Genomic DNA, 18,981 nt, shown 5'->3' with positions numbered 1-18,981 from the left:
TGTCAGATTCCTAAGACAAAAATAAATAAATAAATAATGATTAAAGTAAATTTACTCCCATTGATTCTGGATAGGGCAAGTGCATTTGTGTGAGAATAAATGGGGGTAAATTTACTTGACCCTTGACCCTAAATGTACACCAATTGATTCTGACCCAAATGTATTTGGGTCCCCATCCAGGGCCTTGTATTTGGGTCCCCATCCAGGGCCTTGTATTTGGGTCCCCATCCAGGGCCTTGTATTTGGGTCCCCATCCAGGGCCTTGTATTTGGGTCCCCATCCAGGGCCTTGTATTTGGGTCCCCATCCAGGGCCTTGTATTTGGGTCCCCATCCAGGCCCATGCATTTGGGTCTGGGGGTAAATTTACTATAATACATGTCTTGTCTTAGGAATGCGAGAAAAAAAAAAGAAAAATCCATGGTGTGACTAATCAATAGAAAAAGAAAATGTGTGTGTGTGTGTGTGTGTGTGTGTGTGTGTGTGTGTGTGTGTGTGTGTATAAATGTATATATAGGCCTATACACACACACACACACACACACACACACACACACACAACACACACACACACAACACACACACACACACACACACACACACACACACACACACACACACACACACAGACAGATCTCGAAAAATTCGAATATTGTGTAAAAAAGCATTGCAGATGCCACTTCAGAAACTTCCCACTGGACTTCAACAACTCTGACTTCAAAAGGTTGACGTTTCTCTATCCTTGTTTTGAGTGGTCTCTCACTCTCATGTATATGGCATTATTTTGAAATATGGACTTTTGATATTCATGAGCTGTATGCCATAAGATTTCCACATTTATTATATTTCTCTGGTCTGGGGGGGGGGGGGGGGGGGGCTTTTCCACTGGCCCAACACCACACCACACCGCCCACAGGTTTTCCACTACAAGGACCTGGGTAGAGTGGTGTGAAAGTGGTACTAAACGTGGTATTAAAAAGTATCCAATCTAGAGTAGGTCTGAGCTAGGCCAAACAGGGACAAACACTTCATAATGTCTGATCACTCACTGACTTTTCATTTAGACCACCAGGATATAGTTGTAATAGATAATAATAGATTATATTGTGTTATAACCACTATTATAATCTATGTTTAATAGAAAATGTAGATATTTTATGTGGTGCGGTGTGGTGTGGTGTGGTGCTAAAGCTGCAGTCGAAAAGGGGCTTTTGAGAACCCCCCACTTGAAATTAAAACGTTTTGAGAACCCATAAAGAAAGAAAGAAAGAGCGTTGCACTCGCCGGAAGTCCTGTGATGATCAACTTCCAGTGTCAGAGGGCGTCCGTGGGGAGAGAGCGGAGCGAGAAGCGGGCATTACGTTAACATTAGTGCTCATCTGCAACCAAGCTGCATTAACTCACGCAAAACAAACCACTTAATCACGTTAGAAGGCCAACAGGAGCACAGTGGCCTTGCAGTGAACACCCTGGATCGGATATTTGGCTGTGCTTTGGGAAGCAACACTTCCTCGCTTCTTCTCTTTCAGCGAGGCTAGGCTAAAGGCTAAGCTAACAGGCTAACAGAGGAGGCGGAGGCCCGTCGTTATTCTCCTGGACTTTGCTACATGCTAACACGTTGTTTTGTATAACCTCCCGTGTGTGTTGTTGTTGTGTTCAACAAAAGGAGAAACCAGCCGCCGAACGCGCTTTTGAAAACGGGCTTTTGTTGTTAACTAAACAAATAAGGAGGTAGAATTTGAAGCTAAACGGTGTTAGCATCGTTGTGTTGTTGGGATATACTTTGGTTAGCTTGAAGCTAGCTCGCGAGCTAGTCTAGCCCGCCGTGCAGTCAGCGTGCTAACGGCCACACACACAACAGAGATGTCGGATTTCGACGAGTTTGAGAGGCAGCTGTCGGAGAACAAGCAAGGTAATGTTGATCATGTTGTGTGTTTGTGTGTGTGAGTGGTTGGTTGTTGTGTTTTCATTCGTGTTGTCGCCATCATCATGTTGCTATAGCTAGCTTAGCCCCATATAGAACCTCACCCGTCGCTGCGTCCTGTTGTGCTCCGAGATGAGGTCCTAGAAAGGTGACCACCGGAATCTTGCGACAGCCTCCACATCACAGTTGGAAAACACACAAAACGAAATTTTGTCCAAAAAGTAACGGCAGTTCCGAGCTCCCAGACTGTAAAAACCTAACCTCGGTGCATAAAACTTGAACCGCGGCATGAAACAACCCCTTAAAATCGCTAGTTTTGTCAGCCGGTAATGTTTACAAGCCTGGAAGTTGCAGCCGGAATGGTAGCATTAGCGGCCCCTCTGGTCGAACGTAGCCCCAACCGTCGCTGCATTCGAACAGACATTCGACCAGAGGGGCCGCTAATGCTACCATTCCGGCTGCAACTTCCAGGCTTGTAAACATTACCGGCTGACAAAACTAGCGATTTTAAGGGGTTGTTTCATGCCGCGGTTCAAGTTTTATGCACCGAGGTTAGGTTTTTACAGTCTGGGAGCTCGGAACTGCCGTTACTTTTTGGACAAAATTTAGTTTTGTGTGTTTTCCAACTGTGATGTGGAGGCTGTCGCAAGATTCCGGTGGCCACCTTTCTAGGACCTCATCTCGGAGCACAACAGGACGCAGCGACGGGTGAGGTTCTATATGGGGCTATAGCTAGCTGTTTCCCAACCACTGGCTCGGGACCCATTGGTGGGTCGCGGACACATTCTTTTATGGGTCACTTTATGTTGTTTTCAATATTATTTCAAAACATGTAAAAAAAAAAAAAAACATGATCAAAAAAGCTAATTTCCCCCCAAAAAGTAAGTAATTTCATTAGCGAATGAAATAAAATAAAACAAAATCTAAATTACATAAATTAGAAAATAAAATCTTGAAGTAGTGAAAATAGCATATCTACTGTGAGCTTGTAGATCTGCTGCCTGTTTTCACTAGCTTTGGTCCGGGGCCAATGTCCAATTTCTATTTCGGTTCACGCCACGGGCTAAAAAGTTTGTGAACCACTGTCTGGTCTAATAGCTGCAGAGTCCTGCAGAGTCAGACACAGTGGAGACTGGAGAGTGCACTTTTTATCTTGAACGGGATGGATGGATGCGTCTATTTGCTGGGACCACTTTAGTTGCATGCATCCCCCTTCCATCTCGTTAAATTCTTATTGTTCTGGCCGTCATGTTATTCTGACTTGTTTGGCTTTTTAATAACTCAAAAATCACAAATTAAACATTGGCTAAATTGTCAAATATTAGTGGCAGAAATTGTGAAAATAGCAGATCTACATGCTCAAAACGCCTCGCAACGCAATTTTCACAATAGAACCATTTTATACAGAATGTAATGCCTCAACTCTTTAGTGCTCGTCAGGGTGGGGGGTCCCCAGTTAAATTATGATTATTTTGGGGGTCACAGCCAGAAATGGTTTAGAACCACTGAGCTAGATAAGGCCAGTTGCTGCCACTCAAGTTGGGTACAAAAATACTTGAGTTACAATGAATAATTTAACTCTTTGAGTGTGTGCTAGCCTTGGATCAAGACCATCATAGAGGTATTTGATCGAATCAGATTTTTACTTTCGTAGCAGATCATAGATATGCAAATGTAAAAAAAAAAAATAGAAAAATACTTCTCTGATAGTCTTGGTCTAAGGCTAAGAGTGTGCATATGTAATGTAACCAAATGGACCCTTACGGTTACGGGTCCATAATGGTATATTTCTTTACATTGTTGGGAGTAATATAAATAAAATAAAAACTTTTGATATGTACAGATCAATCTAAAAAAAAAACATATACATTCTCTTGAAACTTTCATATTTAGATACATTACACAATTCAGTGAATTCTTCCAAACCTTTTTTGTTAAGATTTTGAATTTTATGCCATACAGCTCATGAATATCAAAAGTCTGTATTTCAAAATATTACAATGTTACACAAACAAGGATTTATATATAGAGAGAGAAATGTCAACCTTCTGAAGTCAAGAAGTTGCTTGAAGTCCAGTGGGAAGTTTTCGCAGTCATATATGATTTGGGGTGCTAGGGCATCTGCAATGCTTTTTTACACAATATTCATTATTTTTAGATTGATCTGTAAACACTGAAGATGTTTACTGAGGAGCTAACTTAGTTACGTAGTAGCCAAGGTTATAGTCTACTCCAGGGGTCCTCAACAGGGGGTCCGGGATCCCTAGGGGGTCCTCAAAGTTACTACAGGCCAGGGGGGCTGCCAAATCTTTGTGATAGGATCATTCTTTTAAATTAACAACTTGAACGCTGCGAGGCGTTGAGAGCTTGTTGAGCGACTATTTTCGTCAAATAGGTTTGTTGTAGAGGTAAAAAAAAGGTAGAGGTAAAAAAAAAAAAGAGCAGACCAAGTACAGACTGAAATGGCAAGTGAACTAAAAACACAAATCCAACATATACTGATGACATGTCAAACCTGTCTATGAATCTATCTCTATGGATGAAAATCTGCATCACACATTTATACAATATGTATCTCTCTCTCAGCTAAGTGAAGACCCCTGCCTTACTCATTCTAAACAGCCCGCCCTGCCAAGTCAGGGCCAGGGGTCGGCTGCTGCCTGGATGTTGTCCAAAACATGTTTGCAACTGTTGCTGCCAGTTGGTAGTGTTTATTCTTCACACTCCTTAAAGGAGTAGTTCACCCCCAAAATTATTATTTATTTCTATTGATTACTCACGCCATGGAGACTTGAGTTCAATAATATTGTTTTCTATTTTTCGCATTCCTAAGACAACAATTCGATTTTAGTAAATGTACTCCCATTGATTCCGGACATCCGGAATCAATGGGAGTACATTTATTGTGATGACATTTTTGTCTTAGGAATGCGACTAAAACAAAAAAATATTATTGAACTCGAGTCTCCATGGCACGAGTAATCAATAGAAAAAAAGTCATTTTGGGGGTGAACTAATCCTTTAATGCCTGTGACTGCAACACAGTGGCAGCATTTTGACACCTTTACCCTGGTTCTGTTAAGTTGTTGCAATGTCTGCCAGCCTTCTAAGCATGAGCATACAAATTAGTAATTTGTGCAAACTATACCTGGAAGGCAATAAACTATTATTATTACATTAAGCATTTTGAATATTAAGTTAACTCTGAAGAAGCTAAAAGAGTAGTTAATGTACAATCCTTCTAACCACTTGATCCATGTACCGTATATGTTGGCAATTCAAAAATAGCGGATCTACAAGTACACAGCACGGCACGCGAGCTTGTACATCTGCTATTTATCGAAACTTTTGAATAATTTAGATCTTTATTGAACATAAATCTTCTCTTCTGGGGGTCCCTGGCACAAAACGTTTTCGGATGCGTGTCCATGGCCAAATACTATGGGTGTAACGATATATTAACTGAATCGAAAAATCGATTTGAATTTGCAATGATCTACTATATCGTTTGTAAAAGCTAAATATCGTACCGTTTTCGCTTTTTATCGTTTTAAAATGCGGTAATTGGTATCGAATCATTTTGCAATGCAAATAATTGATTGTATGGAAACTAAGTATTTGTGCCTTGTATTTGGCATTTTTAAGGGGGAAAATGAAAAAGAGGGGTCTAATTACCTTTCCATTCCATATAGCTACTCTTGGTCTATTGATAAATGTGTGTAATCTCTGTGTTCATGTCAAGGTGCGTTTGTCCATGTGTTGAAATATAATGTATTTGCTAGATAATCACAGCGTTTACTTCCATAATAATAGATATTTTACACAGATTTCATTTCTTCTAAATAGTTACTATATCGATTTTAAATCATTGAATCGAATCGCGTCGCCATGAATGAACTAATATCGTCCGTGTATTGTTAACCATGTATCGTGATGCGTATCGTATCGCTGTTAAAATGTATCGTTACACCCCTACCAAATACATATCAATGTGAGGGTCCTTCACATGAAAAAGTTTGAGAACTAACTGTTCACTGACCGTGGTAGCCTTTTCTTCTCATTTCTCATTCATTTAGCTGTCTGTCTTCTCACCACAGCGGAGCGGGACAAGGAGAACCGCCACCACCGACGCTCCCCGTCCCGAAGCCGCAGCAGAGAGAGGAAGAGGAGGAGCCGTGACAGGGGCGGGGAGAGGCGCAGCAGGGACCGCCGCGGGGACAGCAAAGAGCGCAGACCCAGACGCAGGTGGGTACCACCGCCGACACGTCTGGATGCTTTATTACTATTGTCAAGGGATGGGACGAAATGAAACATTCCTATCACCATTATTGTGACAAGAGAAATCCCGATTTACGATATTATCGCGATAATCAAAATCCATTATCCTGGGGCAGAACATTTGCCAAAGAATAGCCGATCTACAAGCGACTTTTGAGAAAGAAAAAAAAGACTTCATCAAGTACGTATATTATAATAGTAAAGTACCTTTACCATTATAGAGGGTTTAAGTGGTACCGGATATGCAGCTCGGCAAATAAAAGGTGAATTGATCCCAGTGCATGACAGAGGACGATTTCACGATAAATGAAATCTCCACAATACGATTATCGTGATTGTTTTTTATCACGCTTATCATCGCCCCATCCCTACTCTTGTCGCATTGAGGCCGAACGGTGGATAGCGTGGCTGCCTTGTCACGAAATGTCCCCATGTCCAATACCGGAATATACAGTGTGTACCAAATATGTACCATAAGTGGCCCATGAATATGTCTGTCCATCTAGGTGTTCGAAACACATTTCAATTGGTTATCTAATGAATGCGATTCAGCAGCAATAAAAATCCGCTGCCTGTCTCCAAGGCATTTGGGTTCTTCTGCTCTGAAGCAGGCCGGCGGTCAGCACATAGTTATTATTGCACATCTCGTTTCTACGCCCACCTCACACATCATTACTCGCAGCCTGCCCCTCCTGTCAAAACCAATCACTTTAGGCATTACTCGCAGGTGCAACATCAAGTTAAATGTGAGCAAGCATTGCACAAGGTCACTGTCATTGATCTCTTGGTCTTTAACAACAGGCCTATATGGGTGATTGAAGAGATACAAATGGTAGCTGGTTACCTTGATATTGCTTGATGATGGTTCACGGGTGGTGAACTTCAAGAAGGTGAAATCTGTGTGTCTTTGAAACTGTGCAGTCACAGTCACCTTTTCCCATTGTCCTGTTGGCAGCCTTTCCAGTACCACTCGTGGTTGCCCCAATGCCCCCCCTGGCCTCGTAAAGTTCCAAGGTTCCATTGAAACATGTAGAGGAGGAGGGTTATCAGGATTAATATATTTCTAATTACACTGTAAAATAAAATACATTTATTTAGCAAATGATGAATCTCGAGCTACTCTGAAGTACCATATAGTCGCTTTTTCTTTTACTAAAGTGTGCACTCTTATCAAACAGCACATGCTATTCGATTCAAGCTCTTGATTTTTACTTCATTTTGATCGATCAATTGATCGATTTATTTTTATTTACTTACATTTTTTGTGACACCGTTAATGGAGAGGTTGTCTAGAATTGATCTTGGCTTGAGACAGCTAATGGCTCCAATAACTGGAAGTCATGCAGTGACTCAACCTGTTGGTGACCAAATAACTGGGACATCCTGGGGGTTTAATTAAAAAAACAATCATCTAATGAATCATACAGAGAAAGATGGTATAGATCTTATATATTATTTAGAACTTGATCCTGTATACTTATACACATAGCAAAAATATCCGATTTGTGAGCTTTTCTGACATTTTATTTAGAAATTCTTTCAAGATCTGTTTCTGAGCATCAATGTTTGACTTGAGAGAAATGTGAAACCCTTCCAATGTCATTTCAGCTCACCACGCAACCAAACCCAACCAGACATTGCTGTAAGGTAATACAGCAAAACATTCACTGAGATGATTATCTTTTTTCTATTGTCGCAAAATACAAATTCAGTTGTTCTTCCAGAGACCTGCCTGTCTGTCATTCATTCACTCAACCATTAATTTACTGCTGGCACTTCAGTAGAAAGGGGTTTCTTTCCAATGGTCACTTGGGTGCTTGCTTTGTCCAAAAACCTCTAAAATTGTTTTGTTAAATAAGAATCTGAATATTTATAAAATGTCTCAGTATATTTATTAAAAACATGGTGCAATGTCGTGTTTGTCCTGTATTGCTGATAAAGCTACATAATGGGTATTGTTCTGCATTGTATGGCTCTGTCTCCTAGGACTGTGTTTATCAACTGGTGGGTTGACGCCCAAAAGTGGGTCCCTAGCTATTCCTACTCGTATTATAATTTAGATGCAAGGACTGAGGAAATTGTAGGTGGGGGATAGTAGTACACTGAAACTAGGGCTGGGCAATATATCAATGTTATATTGACACATCTAGGATTATCTTGGATTTTAGATATCCAGGTATGGCTTAAAGGACGACTTCACTTTTCAACCTATCTTCATATAATTGGTCCTCACTAATGTTCATGATAAAATAGCACAATTATTTTCTACTCGGACTGTGTCTCATAAGAGGGCAGGTCAGAAACCCGTCTGCGATGGCGATTCCAAGCTAACAGAAACGGCTGGCTTTCTATTCCTGAAAAGTTGCAATGTTATAATGGAAGCCATTGTTCTTGCGATAAAGAAAATCTAAATATCTTTTCAAAAATCTATTTAAAAGAAAAGAAAAATTTGATAAACGATGATGTCACTGGTAGACTGATTTCTGAACTGCCCGCAGCCCTCCTTAAGCCTCGATCAGAGTCTGCGGTGAAGCTATCCACTGCAAAATTTAGGTGGAAAGCAAGTCAGAAAATAAGTGAAGGCCATCAGTCAGTCACGGTGAATATTCCTATTCACCGTGACTGACTGGTCTAGATCGACCAATCAGTGAACGGGGTGAAGAGCCTATCTGTCTGAAAGTAAAAACAGAGAGAAGTGTCGGGACTCGCGGTGGAAAGCTCTTCACCGTGAGGAATGACGTAACGTAACGTAGTTTTATGACTCAAAAAGTCTACACCACGATCGAGGCTTAAGAGACACAGACCGCATAGAAACAAATGGTGCTATTTTATTGGGAACATTAGTGAGGATCAATTATATGATGATAGGTTGAAAAGTGGTGAAGTCGTCCTTAAAGTGTCAAAAATACAGAAAACGTATCTACAAGCTCACATCACGTTGTGAGCTTTTAAATAATGATAATCATAATGAATACCTATACTATCCCGCGGGGGAAATTCAGATATCGCAGCCCAACCCAGCTGCTTTTTAAAAAAAAAATCTGCTGATATAATTGTAACAATATATTATCAGGGTCTTTGGTAAGGTAAGATTGGGGCCAGGCCGAACCAGTTGAAAACCACCGTCTTACAGCTTAATTTACACTTGGCCACTTGTTCCTGTTGAAAGAATAAATGAATCGGTTCCTTAAGCGGTCTTCCTGCTTAGTGTGTCCTAGTGCATGGGTTTCCAAACTTCTCAGCCCCCGACCCCCAAATAATGCTGCCATTGACTCGCGACCCCAAACTAACCCTGGAGGTAATTTTATGCACATAAACGTGCACGTTTGGTGTGCATGTATTAAAGGACAACATCTCCCTAAAACACTTCTAGGCTCATTTTCCTACTTAACTTCATTCAAAAAGACTGTCCATGGGGTCTATTAGGCAGAAATGCCCCTGTTGTCCAGTTTCCCCAGCAGAACCCAGCAGCTCTCATAGCATAGAGTGGAGCTTATAAAGCCTATCACTTTTACACTATTTGTTGTCATTACAAACACATCCATGTCATCGTTGGCCCAGATAAGCCCTCACACTCTGCTAAACAGATGTTATTCTCTTATGTGTTTTGCTAAGTCCCGGAAAAGATGCCCTGTGATTGGCCAGTACAGTCACTTTGATTGGCACCTGTGCTGAATGATCACCCCAAAACATTATTTATGAGATTGTGGTGGCTTGTTTTGGACAACCAAGACATGGATGTGTTTGTAATGACAACTAGTAACACATTCATGAAAAAGAAAATCACTTTTGAACACAACAAATAGTGTAAAAGCGATAGGCTTATAGGCTCCACTCTATGCTATGAGAGCTGTTGGGTTCTGCTGGGGAAACTGGACAACAGGGGCATTTGTGCCAAATAGACCCCATGGACAGTCTTTTGGAATCAATATTAGTAGGAAAATGAGCCTAGAAGTGATTTAGGGAGGAATTGTCCTTTAAGCCTAGGGTTATGAAGGTGTTTTGTAACAATTATGCCTCAGATGTATTTGTAATAATTTTTACATTGTATTTCACACATTCTGTTGAATTTTATTCAGGTCTGTGTGTGTTTTTTAATATTTTTAATAATTTCGCGCCCTCACCGTCAAGTGTCCTGCAACCCCAACTTTGGGAACCCCTATTCCGGGGTTCCCCAATAGGCGGCCCGCGGGCCATTTGCGGCCCGCGGGGGGCTACTGTCTGGCCCACACCAACCCCAGTAATAATGGTGGTATAAGAGCAGCAACAACACTAGTATATATAGTCGTTGTCGGGTGGAAATCTCATATCTCCGAATTTGTACGTTCTTTCGCAAATCGTACAAGGCTGCCGCACAGAAGTAGTGAAAACAGCAGATCTACAAGCACACGGTGCGAGGCGTTGTGTGCTTGTAGATCGGCTGTTTTCACTAGTTTAAATCATTTTTTAAAATGATAAATTCAAAACGAACGGTTTTGGACGTACAAGATTTTCACCCGACAACAACGAAAACTGTCGCTGGAGTAGCGGGAACGCCACCGTCGCCCCCTGCCATGTTGTGGCCCTCGGCTTGGTACCCTAGACATAATGTGGCACTAATTGGGACCCTGCCCTATTCGATATCTCTTCCTAACTGTCCTGTCCTCCCCACAGTCGTTCGCCACACCGTGAGAAGAAGAAGAACAAGGTGAAGAAGTACTGGGACGTCCCCCCACCTGGATTTGAACACATCACCCCCATGCAGTACAAAGCCATGCAAGGTAGAACACATCACCCCCATGCAGTACAAAGCCATGCAAGGTAACACATCACCCCCATGCAGTACAAAGCCATGCAAGGTAGAACACATCACCCCCATGCAGTACAAAGCCATGCAAGGTAGCGCTTCAATAGAACACATCACCCCCATGCAGTACAAAGCCATGCAAGGTAACACATCACCCCCATGCAGTACAAAGCCATGCAAGGTAGCGCTTCAATAGAACGCTTCAAAGATTGATTGATTTTGCAATGCAATTATATTAATGTCATTATTGATTATAAAAAAATCTATAAAAGCTTTGTAAAACGGTTGAATTTGCATGCTAAGACGTTAACCGGTGAACATGTCCCCAACAGCGTTGGCAATTTTACCTGTGCTCTAAACAAGAGAGCTACAATACTTGCTAGAGTCAAAGTGAAAACCGTATAAAAGTCCATTAACCACCACCTTCATACTTTCCAAGGATGTGTTTTCACTTCTGAAGGAGATGAGCTCAAGTTGGTTAAACAACTAAAACATAGTAAAGATTTAACATGTATCTTTACTTGTAACGTCTTTGCTCTTATTTGGTCTGCAGGTAGACCCTTTTGGTCTGCAGGTAGACCCTTTTGGTCTGCAGGTAGACCCTTTTGAAAGCTTCCGTGGCAAACACTGATTAAATATGCTGCCTTCAATCACTCCTCATATTCCCCCATATTCAAACTGAAATAATTAACTATCAGTATTTGTTTAATTATTGGCTGATATAGACATGAAGAATAACATATTGTGCATCCTTAACCCATTCAGAACGGGTACACTTTATTGTGTATCATTATTTTATGCTTTAACTATTGAAAAATAGCAGATATACAAGCTCGGTGCCGCGCTGCGAGCTTGTAGATCTGCTATTTTAAAAAAATTGTGAAAATTAGAATTTTGACCTGATTCTATAAGTGTCTTTTGAATCCTTCTAAGGTTTTTTGAAAAACCTTTGTTTCTATGTCAGCAATCTGGCCAGCCATCATCAAAGAAAAGGACCTTTTCACTTAACTGGAGCTCAGTTGGTCTGTTCTGGAGAGACTACTATGTCAGTGGTTCTCCAACCTTCTCATGTGAAGGACCCCCAAAAATTATATTTATTTGGCCATGGACCCCCATCTCAAAATATTAAGTTCCAGGGACCACCCAGAAGCAAAATTTCACGTTTTCACGACTTTTTCAAAAATAGCAGATCTACAAGCTCGCAGCGTGGCACTCGGTGCCGCGCTGTGAGCTTGTATATCTGCTATTTTTCACTGGTTAAAGCATTCAATAATTCTAGGCCTAAATGGGTTAAGATGAAAGACAGTTCTACCTAACTTGGTGGCCATTGGCTCACCACACTAGGAGTCTTGATGTTCAGGTGTAATTAGATTTCTGACTGCTATCCGTCTGTGCCCCTTCCCTCACAGCTGCTGGCCAGATTCCAGCTACGGCCCTCCTGCCAACCATGACCCCAGACGGGCTGGCTGTCACCCCCACCCCAGTGCCCGTGGTGGGCAGCCAGATGACCCGACAGGCTCGCCGGCTCTACGTGGGCAACATCCCCTTTGGAATCACAGAGGTGAGGGCCAGGGTGGAGCGTCACATGTCAAAGGCTGAGATTAATTCTGTTGGAGCAAATCATATCTGCTTGGGTAAAAAAACAATAGAAAACAGCAGAACGTGATGCTTATTATGGACCGCAATGGAAACACGCCTTTGGATCTTTCCCAATCAGGAGGGAATATGAGAAATGGGTCAGATCCAGGTTGATGACATGACTTTAGAGATACTGTGTACCGCTTTGCCTGATTTTAGAGCAAAATCTGTAGAAGCAGCGTCCAAAAATGTGTTTTGCAAGAATCGGCCTCATGGTGGCGCTAGAAGAGGGCCATGTGAGAAATGGGGGGTGAAGGTTGTGGTTTGGCAGCCAATGAGTGTGTGCAAATGTTGGCATGGATCGGGGCAACGGTGGCGGAGATATGAGAAGGGCAAAAGTGTGACTGACTGTCTGACAGGTTTTGATAGTAACGTCGACCTAACGGTCGCAATTAAATTAAAAAAAATGACTATTATGGCACATATTACATGTTAGGAATGTCTTGATTCTGATTAGAAAATAGTTTGATTTCATGATTCCAGAGACATTTGCAATTCTCCCAACGATTTCTGTCAAGATGTTTTTATTTAGCTGTTCACTAATGCACGCCCTCCCTGTCCTGCAGGAGTCCATGATGGACTTCTTCAATGCTCAGATGCGTCTGGGTGGTCTCACTCAGGCCCCCGGAAACCCCGTCCTCGCAGTGCAGATCAACCAGGACAAGAACTTTGCCTTCCTCGAGGTCAGTCAGCATCATCATCACCATCATGTCATTTACACTGCATCAATGTTCCCGACAACTCTGTTAGAAGAAATGATTAGTTTGGAAATTAACAGCATTAAATAGCAGATTTGAGCTTGTAGATCTGCTATTTTTGAAAGATTTTGTAAATGTGTGCAAATCTTTGAATATATGTATTTTTAAAGCGAACATTTGTAACTCGAATATTTGCTTCTGGTGGTGGGGGGGTCCCTGGAACAACATATTATGAGATGAGGGTCGGCGGCCAAATACATATCATTTCGGGGGGTCCTTGACATGAAAAAGTTTGAGAACCACTGACATAGAAACATAGGGTTTTCACAAAAAAAAAAAAAAAACTTTTAGACGATTTAGAAGACACTTATAGAATCGGGTCAAAATATTCAAAGACTTTCAAGATTTTTCAAAATAGCAGATCTACAAACTCGCTATGAGCTTGTATATCTGCTATTTTTCAATAGTTAAAGCATAACATAATGCATAATAATGCGTTCCCGCCCGGTCTAAATGGGTTAAATATACAAAAGCTATGCTCTAGATGTCAAGCATGTAGTGGTCGCCGATGTCTAGCTACGTCTGATTTATATTGGGTTGTGCACTGTGTCAAAAACAAGACCATCTACAAGCTTCGGGTCATGAAGCATTGTGAGCTTGCAGGTCGGCTATTTTGGGTGCACAACTAAGCCTAAATCAGCTGTTAGAAAGCATCGTTTGGCACAGATTCAGTGCATTGTTCAAGAACTGGTCACTGTTTTTTTGGGGGGGGATGGGGGAAGCCTGCCCCGCCAAAACGCTAACAAGGTTTAAAGGAGTAGAAATAAATACCTGTCTGTGTGCTCCTGCACAGTTCCGCTCGGTGGACGAGACGACCCAGGCCATGGCGTTTGACGGCATCATCTTCCAGGGACAGAGTCTGAAGATCCGCCGTCCGCACGACTACCAGCCCCTCCCGGGCATGAGCGAGAACCCCAGTGTCTATGTGCCCGGTACACTACTTCTTCTCTCTGACAAACTGTATACTGTAGGAGACTTCATAGTCGGTCTTCTCTGTTGAAATAAGTTATTATATTCTATAGATTTATACAGTATATTATAATTTTTGTTTTATCAAAGCCACTGTTATAACATTTGGTGTTGGTTTGGTAGGTTTTGAGCTTGTATTTTCTTACCCTCCTGTAATGCCTGACCCTCAGTTTGGGTCTAGCAGTGTCTATGCTGTTCTTTTCTCTCTTTATCATTATTTCATGGTAGTTGATATGCCCATAATGGCGCCTGACACTGCTCTTAAACTCTGCATTATGAAGAAAAACGTTTTTAAATGATGGTAGTTGATATGCCCATAATGGCGCCTGACACTGCTCTTAAACTGTTCATTATGAAAAAAGGTTGAAAATGATTTTGATGTACACTTTCTACATGTGTTAGTTTTCATAGCATAGCCACAGAAACAGTCAGGTTTCTTGTCCTTGACTGATAAACTAACACCATGTGAGTTAGATATCTTCAACGTAGAGAATCAGAACCGAGGGCCTGCCTGTCATTTCCCCCCACGTCGGTTCATTCACAGACTCAACACGTGTGTACTTCTCTGTTTGTACACAGGTGTGGTGTCCACAGTGGTGTCTCAGTGGTGTCTCAGTGGTGCCACAGTGGTGACTCAACACTTACGTATGTACTTCTCTGTTTGTACACAGGTGTGGTGTCCACAGTGGTGCCCGACTCGGCTCACAAGCTCTTCATCGGTGGGCTGCCCAACTACCTGAACGACGACCAGGTCAGTGCTTCCTTAACCAGCTTACAGGCTACTTAACCCATTTAGGGCCTAGAATTATTGAATGCTTTAACCAGTGAAAAATAGCAGATATACAAGCTCACAGCGCGGCACCGAGTGCCGCGCTGTGAGCTTGTAGATCTGCTATTTTTTGAAAATGTGTGCAAATCTTTGAATATATGTATTTTCAAAGCAAACGTTTGTAACTCAAATTTAGCTTCTGGGTGGTCCCTGGAACTAAATATTTTGAATGGGGGTCCGTAGCCAAATAAATATAATTTTGGGGGTCCTTCACATGAAAAGGTTTGAGAACCACTGACATAGTAGTCTCTCAAGAACAGACTAACTGATCTCCAGTTGAAGTGAAAAGGACCTTTTCTTTAAAGATGGCTGGCCAGATTGCTGATATAGAAACAAAGGTTTTTCAAAAAAAACTTAGAAGGATTCAAAAGACACTTATAGAATCGGGTCAAAATTCTAATTTTCACGATTTTCCAAAAATAGCAGATCTACAAGCTCGCAGCGCGGCACTCGGTGCTGCGCTGTGAGCTTGTATATCTGCTATTTTTCAATAGTTAAAGCATAAAATAATGATACACAATAATGTGTACCCGTTCTGAATTGGTTAAATATGGGTCACAGCTTGTCTCATAACACCACACATACTGACTGACCCGCTTCCTCCCAGTCTAAAACTATTAGAGCAGCAGTTGCTAATATTAGAGCTATGCCGAATAATATAATAATTAATTTGGTTGGAGGATATTTTCTTTGTGGGGCAAACGGTATTCGATAAGCGGAGGGGTACGTGTGTCCAACGGCCATCTTTTCCATTAGGCCTAGTCTTAATCTGTGGGTCTGTTGAGCTGTTATGACTATGACATAGAGTATGTACATTTTCAAGGTATTACTGTGAAAAATGCTACACTTTAGCAAATTATTAAATATTGGCCCAGGCCTAACTTTGGTGCCATCCACACTGTAAAATGACTGTCCAGATATTTGTAACATTTCAGTAAATGTAAGTCATGCTGAAATGTAATCAGTTTTAATGGGTGTGCTGGCATGTACCTTTAACTCATCGGATGCCCACGAGGTGTCTACGCGTCAATCTCTTTGATGTCTGTGTGCCCATCGACGCGTTCGATGTGTCATACAGTAAACTATACTGTACTGTAGCACCTGTACTGTACTACCGCGGTGATGAAAACGACTCCATTTCCCAAAATGCATTACGTGATCACTTGACTGGGAAGTGCTGTCTCGCTAATAGACATGCATGCAAAGCTGCTGCACAAACATGCATTTTTGTCCTAATCCAGGTTTTAAATCACTTTTACGTTCAAAATGCAGCCTTTTCTACCGGCCGTCACACAAACGCTGTGGAGCAGGATTGTTAAAAACCAGTCCTGACTGAAAGAAAAGATTTTCGCGAAATAAACAGGACATGCTTGGATTACATTTTATCTGATTACTTTTTCCGCCAGGACCTGGAAGGTTTTTACAATTCCTGCCTCTAATATTTGACAATTTGGCCAATGTTTCATTTATCATTTTAGAGGTGTTAAAAAGTCCTTAAATTGTCACTTTAGAAATGTGTAGATACCCTCTATACACTTAAACCTTATGTTGGGTTGTTTACTGTTGAGTGAGAAAACAATGTTGCACACAAGTTAATCATCTGGGGACCCCCAAAATAATTTGGGGACCCCCAGGTTGGGAACCACTGGATTAGGAGACCTCGGCCTCTGCTTACAGAAGGCCAGTTTCTTTGCTACGCTGCATCAGGTCTGCCACCACCTCCAGATTTAAAAACAACCCTCTTTTCTTTTGTCTCTCAGGTGAAGGAGCTGCTGACATCCTTTGGGCCTCTCAAGGCATTTAACCTGGTGAAGGACAGCGCCACCGGCCTCTCTAAAGGTTACGCCTTCTGCGAATACGTTGACGTCAACCTCAACGACCAGGTGAGCACACGTATTTTAGGTGACGAGACAACTTGCCAAACTCGAACAACAGCCGCCTTCTCGTTTGAACTACTTTAGTTATTCAATTCTGTTAGACTCGCAGAAAGATGCCTGTACATTTCATAGCATGCTTTGTACCGATATTGAAGTGGCCAATTGAAAAAGAACCGTAATTACAATACAAAAGTTCAATATCAAACTGAACAACCACCAGTTTGCGTTGCCCTCCTTTCTGTCTTGTTAGAAATATGACTGCTAGAGGTGTGCATGCATTTGCCAAGGCTTCCTACATTTGTATTACAAGTACAGATATAGCTGTCAATACCAAGATAATTGGAGTAATAACAACTTTGATTTTATTTGTATTATTTCAGGCCATTGCAGGGCTCAACGGTATGCAGCTGGGAGACAAGAAGCTCCTTGTGCAGCGAGCCAGCGTGGGATCCAAGGACGCCACTCTGGTAAGAGTCCAGATGTCTCTGGACAGGAGACAGGGAGCAGTGTGGCCGTTAACCACAACTAGGGCTGAATTAGAAATAATTGGGGGATACATTGAGGAAGGTTACACCTTTCCACTGCTGCAGTGCAGCACAGCTAATCGGGGAGAACCCTAGTGTCCATATTCTGAGAACTTTAGCCAAAAATAGACGATCTACAGTACAAGCTCACAACGCCTCACAGCACGAGGCGTTGTGAGCTTGTAGATCGTCTATTTCGAGCTTTGGTGTAGAGGGGGAAAAATAACAGACTAAGTACAGAGTGAAAGTTTATTAAGTATTGACGGTTCAAGTGGTTAAATATCGGAAAACACAAATTGACATGAATCCAAAATACACTGATGATTGTGCGGTCAAACAATGACACTATGGAATCTCTGAAGAGGTTGTGGGGGTCCCTGCGTCATCTCTCTCTCTCAACTAAGGGGTGCTTGGCCTGAAGATGCTGAAGACGCCTGCTTTAACCCCTGAGCCCTGATGTAACATTGGTGTTGGTGTCCCCCCTCTCTCTCTCTGTGTGTGTGTTCAGACGAGTATCAACCAGACCCCGGTGACGCTGCAGGTCCCTGGCCTGATGAACAGCTCGATGAACCAGATGGGTGGCCTGCCCACCGAGGTGCTGTGTCTGATGAACATGGTGGCCCCCGAGGAGCTGCTGGACGACGAGGAGTACGAGGAGATCGTGGAGGACGTGCGGGACGAGTGCAGCAAGTACGGCCAGGTGAAGAGCATCGAGATCCCCCGGCCCGTGGACGGCCTGGAGGTCCCTGGCACTGGCAAGGTAATGGATGCTTATTAGTCAGAAATGTTAAAACGGCACGCTGTACATTCAGACATTAAGGCTAACGAGGATAAGACCTTTCATATCATACCTGTATATTTGGATTTAAAAAATAATGCATCAAAAGTTTGTATTTTTGTTGTCAAGTTCAACAGTTCATCCCTGTATCCTTACAAGCCGTTTGACATAAATGTCTTGACACATGAATTTATTTTCTCTCCAGTTTTTCCCAGGAATAAATCTTCAATCACCTTGTTCTATATTTAGCTGATAGCAAAACAATTACATAAATAGCAGTCACTTATGTCGATGTTGTTGCCTCCTAGATGGGATACGTTGTTGGCATCCCTTTTGTACGTGCGTTCTTTGACCTTTCTTTCTCTCTCCTCTCTTTAGATCTTCGTGGAGTTCATGTCTCTGTTTGACTCCCAGAAGGCTATGCAGGGTCTGACGGGGAGGAAGTTCGCCAACAGGGTGGTGGTGACGAAGTACTGCGACCCCGACGCCTACCACCGCCGAGACTTCTGGTAGAGGAGCTCCCCAGGATGAGAGGAGGGGTGGGGTGGGGTGGGATGGGGGGGAGGGAGGGATGGATGGGGAGAAGTTGTGCCACCCAATTTCAGATCAACCCTTCCCTGTT

The 18,981-nt window shown here is 42.3% G+C and overlaps 2 protein-coding genes across 3 annotated transcripts in view; both read left to right on the top strand.

Moving 5' to 3' along the window:
• Positions 1-18,981, top strand: part of ccdc106a (coiled-coil domain containing 106a) — a 366,031-nt gene that overhangs the window by 11,314 nt on the left and 335,736 nt on the right. The window lies entirely within an intron of this gene.
• On the top strand, positions 1,322-18,890 carry LOC308294288 (splicing factor U2AF 65 kDa subunit-like). Of its 2 annotated transcripts, none has more exons than XM_080737016.1 (12): positions 1,322-1,910; positions 6,020-6,167; positions 7,809-7,847; positions 10,854-10,960; positions 12,396-12,547; positions 13,191-13,307; positions 14,176-14,314; positions 15,023-15,102; positions 16,941-17,063; positions 17,438-17,524; positions 18,090-18,341; positions 18,738-18,890. In XM_080737016.1, exons 1-12 carry the CDS (start codon positions 1,862-1,864, stop codon positions 18,870-18,872), a joined length of 1,428 nt encoding a protein of 475 aa, XP_080593142.1. In that variant the 5' UTR covers positions 1,322-1,861; the 3' UTR covers positions 18,873-18,890. The 2 variants fall into 2 exon arrangements, with proteins under 2 accessions (XP_080593142.1, XP_080593141.1); XM_080737015.1 differs by having other exon boundaries at positions 5,999-6,167.

This window comes from Nannobrachium achirus (genome assembly GCF_963921795.1).
Source record: "Nannobrachium achirus genome assembly, chromosome: 2".
Taxonomy (NCBI): Eukaryota; Metazoa; Chordata; class Actinopteri; order Myctophiformes; family Myctophidae; genus Nannobrachium; species Nannobrachium achirus.
Note: the sequence above shows the minus strand (reverse complement) of the source record. Positions and strands in the feature narration are given on the sequence as shown.

Excerpts from the sequence above, each read along its gene's own strand:
- LOC308294288 (XM_080737015.1), top strand. The coding sequence starts at position 1,862 with ATGTCGGATTTCGACGAGTTTGAGAGGCAGCTGTCGGAGAACAAGCAA. Across the intron at positions 7,848-10,853 it reads CAACCAGACATTGCTGTAAG|TCGTTCGCCACACCGTGAGA; the intron begins GTAATACAGCAA and ends TCCTCCCCACAG. Across the intron at positions 14,315-15,022 it reads CCCCAGTGTCTATGTGCCCG|GTGTGGTGTCCACAGTGGTG; the intron begins GTACACTACTTC and ends GTTTGTACACAG.